The sequence below is a fragment of the Mercenaria mercenaria genome, chromosome 12 (assembly GCF_021730395.1).
Source record: "Mercenaria mercenaria strain notata chromosome 12, MADL_Memer_1, whole genome shotgun sequence".
Lineage (NCBI taxonomy): Eukaryota > Metazoa > Mollusca > Bivalvia > Venerida > Veneridae > Mercenaria > Mercenaria mercenaria.
This window is the reverse complement of record NC_069372.1, coordinates 79,380,659-79,393,133: the sequence shown is the minus strand read 5'-3', so window position 1 is coordinate 79,393,133 and position 12,475 is coordinate 79,380,659. Positions and strand designations below refer to the sequence as shown.

At 34.4% G+C, this 12,475-nt stretch overlaps 1 protein-coding gene across 1 annotated transcript; it reads left to right on the top strand.

Moving 5' to 3' along the window:
• Positions 1-284: 284 nt before the first annotated feature.
• Positions 285-12,245, top strand: LOC123533599 (fibrinogen-like protein A). The gene is made up of 5 exons (XM_053520414.1): positions 285-951; positions 6,339-6,469; positions 7,776-7,872; positions 8,653-8,808; positions 9,665-12,245. Exons 1-5 carry the CDS (start codon positions 633-635, stop codon positions 9,904-9,906), a joined length of 945 nt encoding a protein of 314 aa, XP_053376389.1. The 5' UTR covers positions 285-632; the 3' UTR covers positions 9,907-12,245.
• Positions 12,246-12,475: the final 230 nt, after the last annotated feature.

The following is a 12,475-nucleotide window of genomic DNA, read 5'->3' as shown; positions in this document are numbered from 1 at the left end:
ATATATATATACCCCAGCACCCACCAATAAATTAAGTAATATTCTATATACTGAAAAGAAAATGTAAGAACAATAAATCAGTTTGTTATGAAATATATTCATAGTTTACTTCGATCTTTGTTCTCATATTTTAGAATCAAATTCAAATTAGACATGCACTTACCCTGTCCATAACATAAGGACAAACATGGTGACACAAGCTTATGATTGCTGAAAATGATAGAGTATATATTGAGGTAGATATATATGTAAATTCAAAAATCTGTCTATAGAGAAAAGTATTGTAGGAGGTGTCCTAATAACAGCTAAAGGTCTATATTAGTAATTTTCCAGTCGCATTACTATCAAATGATAGTTATGATATGAAATGTTATTAAATCATGATTTTAGGCCTTAACAACGAGCATGGTTTACATGAGATAACTTCTACATACATTAAACAGCTTTGGATGTGCCGTAGACATACAGGGCGTAAAACAAATGATTTATTGATGAGCTTAAAGTCACGTGACAAAATAACAATAAGCCTCATACTCATATTTGAGCTTGAGGTAGATCGGATCAGACAAGAACTTTAGAAATTGGAAATAATTTTAGGTCATATCGTTAAATTTGTGATGGAATAAATAAGTATGAAGTGTACTTTTTTATTTGTGTGTTTGTTGACTTTCGCTGCAGTTTGGAACTTCATTTCCTCTGTTGATATTAGATTTAGAAAATACGAGTTTGTTTTCGAAGGATACAGGTGCATACCAAATGAAACCGCCTTTGAATATGAAAACATTTCTGATTCTTACAAATGCAGCAAGCTTTGTCACGTGAATAACGCGTGTCTCAGCTTCTCCTACAAACCGGATTCTTACCAGTGCATTGGATGTCGTGTTAATCTTGGCATCAGACCCAGCAGTTATGAGTCGTATCCTGGTTCGCTATATTTCCACACTAAGACAGGTAAGTATGATTTTTAAAATATTTTAAATGATGAATTGAAGCCCACGATGTCTATGTAAACAGAAAAATACATGTATGCGTGTGTGTACACGTGTGCATAGACGGATGTTCGTGCTCGTATAAAGAGTACCTTGAGTTACGTTTAAAGTACTTAACACTTAGCCCGCCGGCTTAGCTCAGTAGGGAGAGCGTTGGTCTACGGATCGCAGGGTCGCGAGTTCGATCCCCGGGCCCCGTATGTTCTTCGTGACGATTTGATAAAAGATACTGTGTCTGAAATCATTCGTCCTCCACCTCTGATAATTCATATGCGGGGAAGTTGGCAATTACTTGCGGAGAACAGGTTTGTACTGGTACAGAATCCAGGAACACTGGTTAGGTTAACTGCCTGCCGTTACATGACTGAAATACTGTTGAAAAACCGCGTTAAACCCAAAAACAAACAAAACAAATATAATAGGAAACACAATATGTAATGTGATACCAATGAAGTATAGACAACCAATGAAGAAAGTTTTAAACAAGTAGTTTTTACCAGGTGTTTGTTAGATATCACGTGCCTCTTTAGCAAGTGTTTGATACAGTACATTCGAGGATTGGTTAGAGTTTTCTCATATTACCGTTATAGTATCATAGTATAATTTAGGCCCTCCTTAAATACAATGTTTTCAAACCTTCCTCTACAAACTTATTCAGTCAATCTGTTTTCGGTATTACTTTAGAGAGAGAGGAAAAAACAATAACAGATAACTAGTATAAGTTAACATACAAGTGTGTTACCTCGGGGAAAGTGATTTGGGTAGCAAACGAACTTTATTTGCTATCAAATTGAATTCCCTGAGATTCTCACAAGCATGACGGTACTCGCCGGTAACACACGCGTGTGTATTGTCTAACTGGTTAATTGCATGATTAAAAACAGTAAAGTGAACACATTGTTTAGATATCTTAAATTTAAAGTATTTGAAAATATTTCCCTATTGAATCTCATTTAGAAACATTTCATAATAATCCCCTAACTCACATATAAAAGCCAGGAAATGGCACTGGGCAGGTTTTTATATAAATTATGCTTCACATCTGAAAGCTCTTTTTTCAAAATGTTCAGTAAACTGCTGAATAAAAAAGTTATAAATACACATTAAGACATTATCAATTGATGCCAATATTTAAAAAAAATGAAATAAAAGTTTAAAAAAAAATGAATTTACCGGGAGTTGCTAAAGAGGTAAGAAACCCTGGAGAAATAGAGAATGTAAACAATTCCCACGTATAGCTAATTTTAGAGTTAGTGAGTTGGGTTTTACGGCGAATCGACACAAAATTTTCATATATCGCTGAGAAAATTTCATATTGCAAACGCCAACAGTAAAGCATAAACATTTATGTAAAAATGTAAATCATACCTAAAATTATTTATGTAAAAATGTAAAGCATATCTAAAATCAGTAATCTAAAAATGTATATACGTATGTGTTAAGATATCAGCTGAAAACATAAGAATATCGCAAAAGATGTTAATAAAAATACGAAATGTCAGATTTTTGATAAACTCCTATCTGCTTTAAAAACGATAAAATATTTCAAACTGAAAATCCTTCAAATAACTCTCTCGAAGATTGAACGTCAGAATATGTACTGCGTTGTGTAACAAAGTCCACACAGTCGACCAAAACGTGCGGTGTTTGACATGGTATACTCGACATCACTAATCTCGCGTCATCACTAATTTCGCGGTATTTGAGTTGCGCCACCTACGTGGTGTTTTAAGTCAAAGTTCGTGTCCTATTTTACGCATGCTAGCGAAAAACGTTCTTACCTGCAGTTACAGTAATCGAACGATAATTTGATATTTGTAAACAAACGCAGCCGACCTTATTATTTACCAGTTTAGGTAAATCACGCATAGATGATACGGATTAGTATCTCAAACTGAGACTCGATGAACGAAGTACTGTATTAGCGCAATCGGTTAAGCCGCTAGGTATGACACCCGAGGTCTGGAGTTCGATACTGGGTTTAAGTATACTTTTTACCTTTTTTCAGCATAGATACAATATCTGTTTTTCAACTAGTTTTAAAAATAATACGGTAATACAGCATACATGGGTTCTTTGTGAACGTCCAATTTTTACCGATGGAATGTAAGTACATTACTCCCACGTTATACACTAACATACCATTCCATAGCTCGAAATGGCGAACATTGAACAAAGCTTCTGATGAGCGATTACTCTGAAACGGTCACACTGACAATTCTGCAACAGATACAGCGGACGAGCCGGAAATGAAATGAATTTTACTGATTAAAATTTCATAGATATTAAAACAAGTTAAAACAAAACAGAAAAAAAGAAATCAACATAATAAGATAAAAAAAAGAGAAGACAAACTGAGAAAAAATAAAACAAACATAAAGCAGGGCTACATAAAACTTTTCCTTAGAAAATAAACCTTTTGCGAGTTTCGAACTCGTGCTATTTTCGCACTGTATTTGAAAACCGACAGCTTAGACACCTGAGTTATTTAGCCAATCAAGTAAATGCTGATTTCTATTTGACAAGTTTCATACGAATTCCTATCTTAATTTACCGTGACATCTGACCAACCTAAATTATTTGTCTTAGACTCGCCTGACATTTTCGCGCCATTTTTATTATCGTTCGCCGACTGTACCTTGCTAAATATCTGTTAGTATTTATTAAAAGCGTATTTTTCACATATCTATAGCAAAAATAAAAAAAAATCCATTAATTAAGCAAATATTTGCAATGCTTACAAGTTCGTCTCGGTTAGGGAACACCAAATTTTACGTAACATCCCCAGCTAGACTAAAATGACTGAAATATCAGTATTAGGCGAACATCAAAACGTCTAAACTCGACGGATTCTAAAGGGGAAAAGGGGACAGATAGGATTCCTCAAAATAAACCCATGATACTGAGCAGTGAATTGGAACATGTTAGATTAGTATCAGATAGAGAATATTCAGTAATAGTACAATTCTTAGGTTCCGATACATTATGACCACGCCCGCGACCTTGTGGTTAACTTGCAAAATATCTGGTGTGTCCGCTGCCCAGAGGAGAATACGTTCGATAGTTTAAATTGGCGTTTAAAGACATTTGAGTGTTCCTGTTAATTTGACTTAGTTTTTTTTCAATGTTTGAATAATATTTAGTGTTTTTAACCTATGATAGTTTGATTGCCACAATTGTTGACCTATACCGCGAAATTAGTGATGTGACGTCACATGATGACAATGGCTGACTATTGTTGTTCGAAGTACACATGATTGTTTCTTGAATGTAAGAATAAGAGTAAGAATGATTTTATTATAGTGACATGTGCGTAAACGTATACAATTACAAATTACTTAAAGGAGCATAATAGCACCCGGACCAGTGGACCTATAGGTCACCTTATAGTCAGAAGTTGCAACATTAAACAGTTTTAGACATAATGGTACATATAAATATAATTAACAATCAATTACGTATGTGCATAAATATAAAAACATTTTGAACACGATATTCTATATGGCAAAGGAATTACATGGTTATATATAAGGACGTATGTTTGACATTAAAATAAGGAGATCATTTAATACATTGATATGTGATCCATTTTCACGCAGTTATTGATGCATATGACATGAAATATAGTGGTAAAGACAAGAAATACTCTGTTGTGTTGTTTATTGTTTAATGTCGTTAAGTCACATGTCAAGTGCCGCGACAATACAGATGAACGGTATACACATTCGGGTTGATCTTCTTTATTCCAAAGATAAGAATGAGTCAAACAGGTATGACCTATTCGACAGCGAGAAAGAACAACTTCCTCCAGAGTTAGCGCGACAAGATCTGTTCCCTTGGTGCTATTTCCCTAAAGTAGGTTTGATAACATGAAGTTTATTGAACGAAGCATGGTTCCATCATGTCCATGACGATCGCCATTTAGATAAAATGTTTTTGTTGATATTGGGCCTAAAATCGGTATATGGTAATTTCAAATTAGATTGTGGTAATGAAAGGGATTTCTCTGCTGCAGTATAAGCATCGTCATTTCCATGACTACATGACTGGGACTCCAGCAAAATATGATAGACATTTTAAGCATAGTTCATGAACCCTGAGAGGAATATTTTGAATGAAAGGATTTTTTCTATATTTCGGTTATGAATTGACTGTAAAACAAAAAGCCAGTCGGAAAATATAATACTGTTTTTCACTATTTTTTTTATATAAAATCAAAAGTTTTTGCCTCGGCTGAAAATATTGGTGCATTACTTAGCAAACGTAATTTTGATTGATGAAGGTGGCTGACAGCAGCACTGCCAACCTTTGATTCATCTTTTGAACCAGTCTGTGTAAATTGCAAAATAGTCCTTGAAAGTTGACTTGATTTCATGATGTTTGGACTTGAATTGTTTCAGACTTTCTAAAGGCAGTTTTCAAATCGAAACGAACGGTAAGGACATTAGGGGTCCATGGTGGTGTATCTGGAATTGAATTTTCTTTAATACCATCGAATTCAAAGTCAGTTTCATTCAAAGAAGATTTTATGCGAAAGGCATATTGCAATGGAAGTTTTCTTGGCGTGTGTAAAAAGAGGGTTCGTTTGCTTCAGCATACAAGCTTTCAACTGGCGATGTTCGGAATGCACCATGAGCAATACGAAAACTTTGATTATGGATAGTACTTAACATTTGTAAAAAATATTGTCTTACTAAATCATAAACAACACAACCGTAATCTAGCTTAGATCTAATTAAAGCCCTATAAAGTCTTAATAAAACCTGGCGATAGGCCCCCAATCAGTATTTGAAATTACCCTAAAAATATTCAGTGACTTCATCCAGTGTGGTGTTACCATGCAACCAGTATGGTGTTACATTGCTGCAACCAGTGTGGTGTTACATTTACTTCCCGGTTGCTGTTAATAAATAATTCTAAAAACAACAAACAGTTTAGAAATGAAGATATTCAAAGTGTCCACTTTATTGGAGACGGGTTTCTATGTTTCATTTTTGCATTTTTCCACTGCCCCAACACCCTCATCCCTTCACCTACCCCTTACCCAGTTTTATATTGTTGATATAAAGAAAATGTACTTGTTGCTGAACAGATAAAGCAATCTGTCTGTTCTATATCATTGCTAGTATTTCTCTATATTGCTGGCCTGCGTTGCGATGCATGGTTCTAGGGCTATGTTTAGGTGTTCGTCCAAAATATACCACAGTAACTCATTTTTCTATAATTCTCCAAATTAAAATCATTTCATAATATTTAATATCGTGTTTTAGAAAACTATTTCTCTGTTCATGTCTTTGATACATTATCAGTTTTCTTATTTTCACCAGGACTAATTTTTGTCAGTTTCAGAAACCAGCTGCAAAGAAATTTCAGAGAATAACCGCTTTGTGCCAAGTGGCCAGTATAAGATAAGGTTATCGAAGTCAAAGAAGGTACAAACAGTGTACTGTGACATGGACACAGACGGCGGAGGCTGGACTGTAAGTTTATTTATAAGGTTACATTTTTTTTAAACTAGTCTGTATAAAATAATATAATAATAATAATCATAATAATAACAACTTTATTTTCTGAAGGTGACATACTAAGTGTACAAATACAGATATTTTACAACTTATTTCCAGTATGGCCTTCAACTGATATACATTCACACATACACACAATCATACAGTCAATTTATAATTTAACATTTATACAAAAATACACATATCAGAATTACTTAAATTTTCTCGACAAACACGTCTCAAATTAAAGAAGTCTTACATAAACGTAATGTAACAATAACTATGTTTTAAAAGAATTACCATGCGTCACAAAGATTATACATGACAATTAAGATACATACAAAAAAAGAAAGTCTGTCCCATAAGATAATAAATAGTTCCAGATTTGAATAATAAGATAGTATGAATATTATTATTATTGGAATAGAATACAGTAACATCAATTCAACAAAATTCTTTTAATTACAAGTAATTAATTGCTAAAAACTATTGTAACAAGAGAAAATTCTTTAAATTATGCTTGAAAGTAGTTATATTATTATTATGAAGTTTATCGAAGTCAAAGAAGGTACAAACAGTCTATTGTGACATGGAAACGCACGGTGAAGGTTGGACGGTAAATTTATTCATAAGGTTAAAAAAGTAAAATTAAGTATATTAACAATAAATCAGATTTGCTACTTACAAATAGCCATGTTACGTTAATGTTATACATAATAATTGTTCTGATCATTCATTACGTTCTTGAACCTATAAAGCCAAGAAAATAAAGAAAACCTATGTTTGCGCTTTTCATGTGTAGTCTTATATGTAATATATTGATTTCATTTATTCCACAAAGGTTAATATTTTTGGTAACAATGGCCTTCGTAAAACTGTATAACAAAATTATTATATTTTTTATTGTATTCGGATAAACATGTTCTTACAAATTCAACATTAACAATTTTGTATTTCCACATGACAAATATCACCCTAAAGTTACAGTGGGGTTAAAAACTTTGTAAATACGTTTTATTACATGGAGGAACAGAAACGGATCATTGCAACAGCAGCATGACCTGGATATTGTATTCGGCTCTCGTAGATTTTACCAAAACTCTGGATTATAAGGTTTTGTCGCATTCTCTGTTTAATGCTTTAAAATAAAAGTTTTTGATATTTTTTCAAGTTTACGTAAGAAATGTACAATTACATGTTGATACACTATTTTTTTCAAATCATCTTAATTCATATTCTATATGATTATGAATTAACAGTAATTATATTCATTTATTACCAGGTGTTCCAACACAGATTTGACCATTCACTATACTTTAACCGAACTTTCTCGGAATATGAAAGCGGTTTTGGCGCCTTAAATGGTGAATTTTGGTTAGGTATGTTGCATTAATTACCTTATAAATGTTTAAGCAATACGATTATATGTCTCCGGTGCTCTCGGGTGTCTCCCTTATAACTAAGAGGCATGTACTGGATTTTCCCAGGAAAGACGACTTTGCGTGCAAGTATTCCTTCGTGGTGTAAAGCACAAATTTTGTGTTGAATAATTAAAAGAAAAGATTGTATGGATAAAAAGGATAGTGAACAGTTGTTAGACACTTTGTTTCATATATTGTCTTGTACAAAGAAATATGATATATATGCTATCGTTGATAGCATTGACTACCGTAAAGGTATAACTTCTATGCGCTGGCCCTAAAATTACACTCCTTGTTACGATACTGTAACTATTCTTTTGTCTATGGAAATCAAATATCTTCTTTAAAAAAATCATCTGCCCTGACTATGTAGCTATGCTCTAATTGATGCTATTTATAGAAGTTGTTTCCAATTGGTCTAAAATGGTACACAAGTACTTGTCAAACAAATAGTTGCATCAAAAACACAAATTATTCTGTCAATATGAGAATTGATCCGGGTTCGATTCGCAACTCACGAACAATTTTTTTCTTGATTTGTCGTTTTAAGACTGCTTAGAAACAAAAATATATGTTCTGTAGTTCGTAATAAGAAGAAAACTTCAATTTTAAAGAACGATCATTTTAGCGAAAATATAGAGGTCAGTGACTTTAAATTCGTGGTAAAAGATAAAATAGCATGCAAATATATTTCTGCATTTTGTTCAATTCATACTAAAAAAATCTTTATATGTCCAGGTCTCAAGACTGTGCAGGAAATGACATATCAGGTTAGACCTACGCTCAGGCTTGATGTCAGAACGGATGATGACATGATGTTTACCGAAACCTACCAGAACTTTTATCTTGACAAAGGCCCACGCTATACCCTTCGTTTTGGTGAACAAGTGAATGGTAATAATGTTAATTTCTAACTTCCATTTTTCACGGGATGTTAAACTTGATCTTTGTGAATACATGTGATACAATAAGCATTCGCAAAACAATTTCTTTTTAATTAAATGTATCAGTAGACAATCAATTTTGAGCTGTCCCACAATATTTGGGATAAGCAGAGGTATTGTTGCACTATAATTAGTTATTAGTTTGATCGAATAACATATTTATATAATGATGTCACGAATGCCATCAGAATGATGAACAAATTCTACAATCAACTGAGAAAATTACATACAGGTATTTGTAAAACTTTAACTAAAACTCGTTTCAGAATTGTTTTCCGTTCCTTTTAATTCCCTCTTTTCAATGCAACTTTGTTTATAGCTGATCCGTCAAAGCATGAACTGAACAGGCTAAATTAAAGGTACTGTTCGTTGTTTTATACTTATAGGTTTTTTGTATGTGGATATACGCAACTTTAGGAGCGCAATATTACCCGCGAAAGAACGAGAGCATATATCCACATAAAGTTGGTAACCTTTTTCAAATAATTAATTTATGACTGAATTATCGTTTTGTAACGAAAGGCAGGAAAAATACGAGAAGAATTTCTCCGAAAATATAATAAACAAATCAAACTGACGCGCATTAATATCATCCTCGAAAATGACGTCAACTTGTTGTCGCAACATGCGCGTGGACGCCATGAACATCGCGCGATTCTTTCCATTACAACGTTAAGAAAACATTCCACGTTCGATATGAAAGCGCTCCACGGAAATATGGAAAAATATTGCACGATCGCAGTCCATTGAAACTCAGTGGAAAATAATGTTAGGTATGTAATAATTGTTATTTATTTCTTTTTCAGATGTAGGTTCAGAGGGTTATCTTAAGACAAACAAAAATCAGCATTTCTCGACTTATGACGTTGACCAAGATAGTGCCTCAGCCTCGAACTGTGCTAGGAATAATGGTGGTGGTTGGTGGTACAATGCCTGCACCTGGATATCTCTAAATAGAGCTGTTCGTAGTCGCGATGGGATGCTAAATATAGGTACCTATGGACATACCGGAAAATATATCACAACCTCTAAAATGATGTTTCGATGATGACGATGCAGTTTTTTCATTGTATCCTCTTATAGATATTTATGGACTGTTCATGCAATTTTAGTTTGTTTCAGTTTATTAAATTTTGAAAACATTGTTAGCTTAAGAGAACCACAGGCGATCGATAAAATCGTGTTTGCTATTATTAATAAGCTGTTTAAAAGGTCTCTACCTTTTTTTATTATTTTTAGAAATTGTGCATGTCAACTAATACATGTTTATCTTTAAATGTCTGGACAAATATAACAGAACGAGCGCATACGAAGGTAAATGATATAGGTTACTAAAGGTATTGAAATGTAAATAAACAAACATATTCAATAAAAACAAATTGAGAACTATTTAATTTGAAATATATCTTTATTCCATTTGAGTTAACTCTGTTTAATATGCAATACAGGTACATTCATCAATACCTCCATGAAAACTTTCTGCGCAATGTGAAGGGCAAGATCCCTGTCTTTCTGCAATATTACCAAAATCATTAACATTACTTGCAGTCGAAAGAAAAGCCTCAAACCACCAACTTTGTAGAATTATTGAAAAAATCCTGAAGCATTAATATTGTTAGTGTTTGCCTTACGTTAAATTAGCTTAATAAACAATGAGCCTTCAGAAATTACGATATCTTCTCAATCATATTCCTTGTTAAGTGTTGTTTATTTTGTTGTCTTACTTACGCATTTGTGTGCATACGTGCGTGCGTGCGTGTCTGTGAAGAAGCTATATATAGTCGACACAGCTAACTCGTGAACATACGACTTGAAATATCAAATTTTACAGTAGTACAAGATACAGAGGACGCTCCATCAATCTTCCAAACTTTTAGGCAATATTTGGGTTAAAACCGAATACGCAGAACTCATCCGAAATTAATTTTAGTTGGAGCAGCAGATACATACCAGAGTCTCATTGTTTCGTAGTTCGGCATGTTACTATGAGACCAATGTTTTATCTTGGTAACTACTTGTACAAGTAAAGCTCAAGTGGTGGGAAAATTTTGTTTTGTTGAGAATTAGTCTGCATAAATAAATTCAGTTTCATCTTAAAGCCAGACAGTTTTACCTTAATGATTAATGAAGTACGTGTAAAACATGTACACAGAAATCGATATGAGCGAGCTGTGTTTTAGGATCTGGCCTCCAAAAGTGTCAGGCAAAATACATCATAATTGAGCCGTGCCATGAGAAAACCAACATAGTGGGTTTGCGACCAGCATGGATCCAGACCAGCCTGCGCAGCCGCGCAGTCTGGTCAGGATCCATGATGTTCGCTTTCAAACCCTTTTGCAATTAGAGAAACTGTTAGCGAACAGCATGGATCCTGACCAGACTGCGCGGATGCGCAGGCTGGTCTGGATCCATGCTGGTCGCAAAGCCACTATGTTGGTTTTCCCAAGGCACGGCTCATATCATGTGACTTGTGGTGTATAATTTTCCATTCGAAACAGTTGTAGTCTTCTGTGTGCATATAATAAAAGTCTTTACGGATAATACCATAACTGTAAAAAAAAAGAATTCAATGCGTCAAATATTCCTGTAGCCAGAGTTACGGAACCCTTGTAAAACAGACGGAACCAACAGGCTTCCGTCATAGTTAAATGGTATTGCAATGTATCTTTAATATGACAGTGTGGAAAAATGTAACCGTACGAAAACAAGTTATTTGTCATAAAATATGGTTATCAGTCCCCTACTGATTAAAGATCAAGGTCACAATTGGGGTCAAAGTTCAATATGGCCTTTCTTGTCAGGTCCATAACTCTGACATTCATGAAGGGATTTTTATATCATGGATACTGTTGCCCAAGATGAGACGACGTGTCATGCACAAAACCCGGAACCCTATCTATTGGCTTCCGTTAACCGTGGTCGTGTGATTAAGGTCACTAACTTCGAATCACTTGCCCCTCACCGCTGAGAGTTTGAAATCTCGCTTTGAAGTTACAATCCTTACTGTGAGGAGGCCATCTAGCTGGCTTGCGGAGAGTCGGTGGTTCTTCCGGTACCTGCCTGTGACGACATCATACCCGTTGGGGCACTTGGAGTTTTTTTTTCCCCCACGAAAAGCAGGAAAAACGCTGTATGACCTATAATCAATTATATCGGGGTGATGTAACACCCGACACAAAAATATAAATGTAAATGAATTGAACAATAAGTGGTGAACAAGAAATTTTGTTGGGTTATAACAATTATGTAAGTCTATTTGGCCTGCTTTGGACCGTCATATGGTAAATAAAATATATTATCAGATATTAAATGTTTTCACTACAGTTATTTGTTGGCTTTGTGTTTTGTTGCGCTCTCTGTATTGTATAATAAACTAAAATATATATACTGTATGTTATTTTTATTGAGGGCGAGTATATGTACACTAACAGCCCGAGTTTTCGATTCTTGAACAAAATCTTAAAAGTAGATCCCTCGGAAGCACCAAGAACAAGACAAACAGTGAATATTGCAGACTGAGTCTGTTCATGAGCAGTAACACTGCCCACGCCCCATAGCACCGGTGTTACGGTGTTGTCAGTTCTCCCCCCTCCACACAGACTAGTCAATTCCCCTCC

Excerpts from the sequence above, each read along its gene's own strand:
- LOC123533599 (XM_053520414.1), top strand. The coding sequence starts at position 633 with ATGAAGTGTACTTTTTTATTTGTGTGTTTGTTGACTTTCGCTGCAGTT. Across the intron at positions 952-6,338 it reads ATATTTCCACACTAAGACAG|AAACCAGCTGCAAAGAAATT; the intron begins GTAAGTATGATT and ends TGTCAGTTTCAG. Across the intron at positions 6,470-7,775 it reads CAGACGGCGGAGGCTGGACT|GTGTTCCAACACAGATTTGA; the intron begins GTAAGTTTATTT and ends ATTTATTACCAG.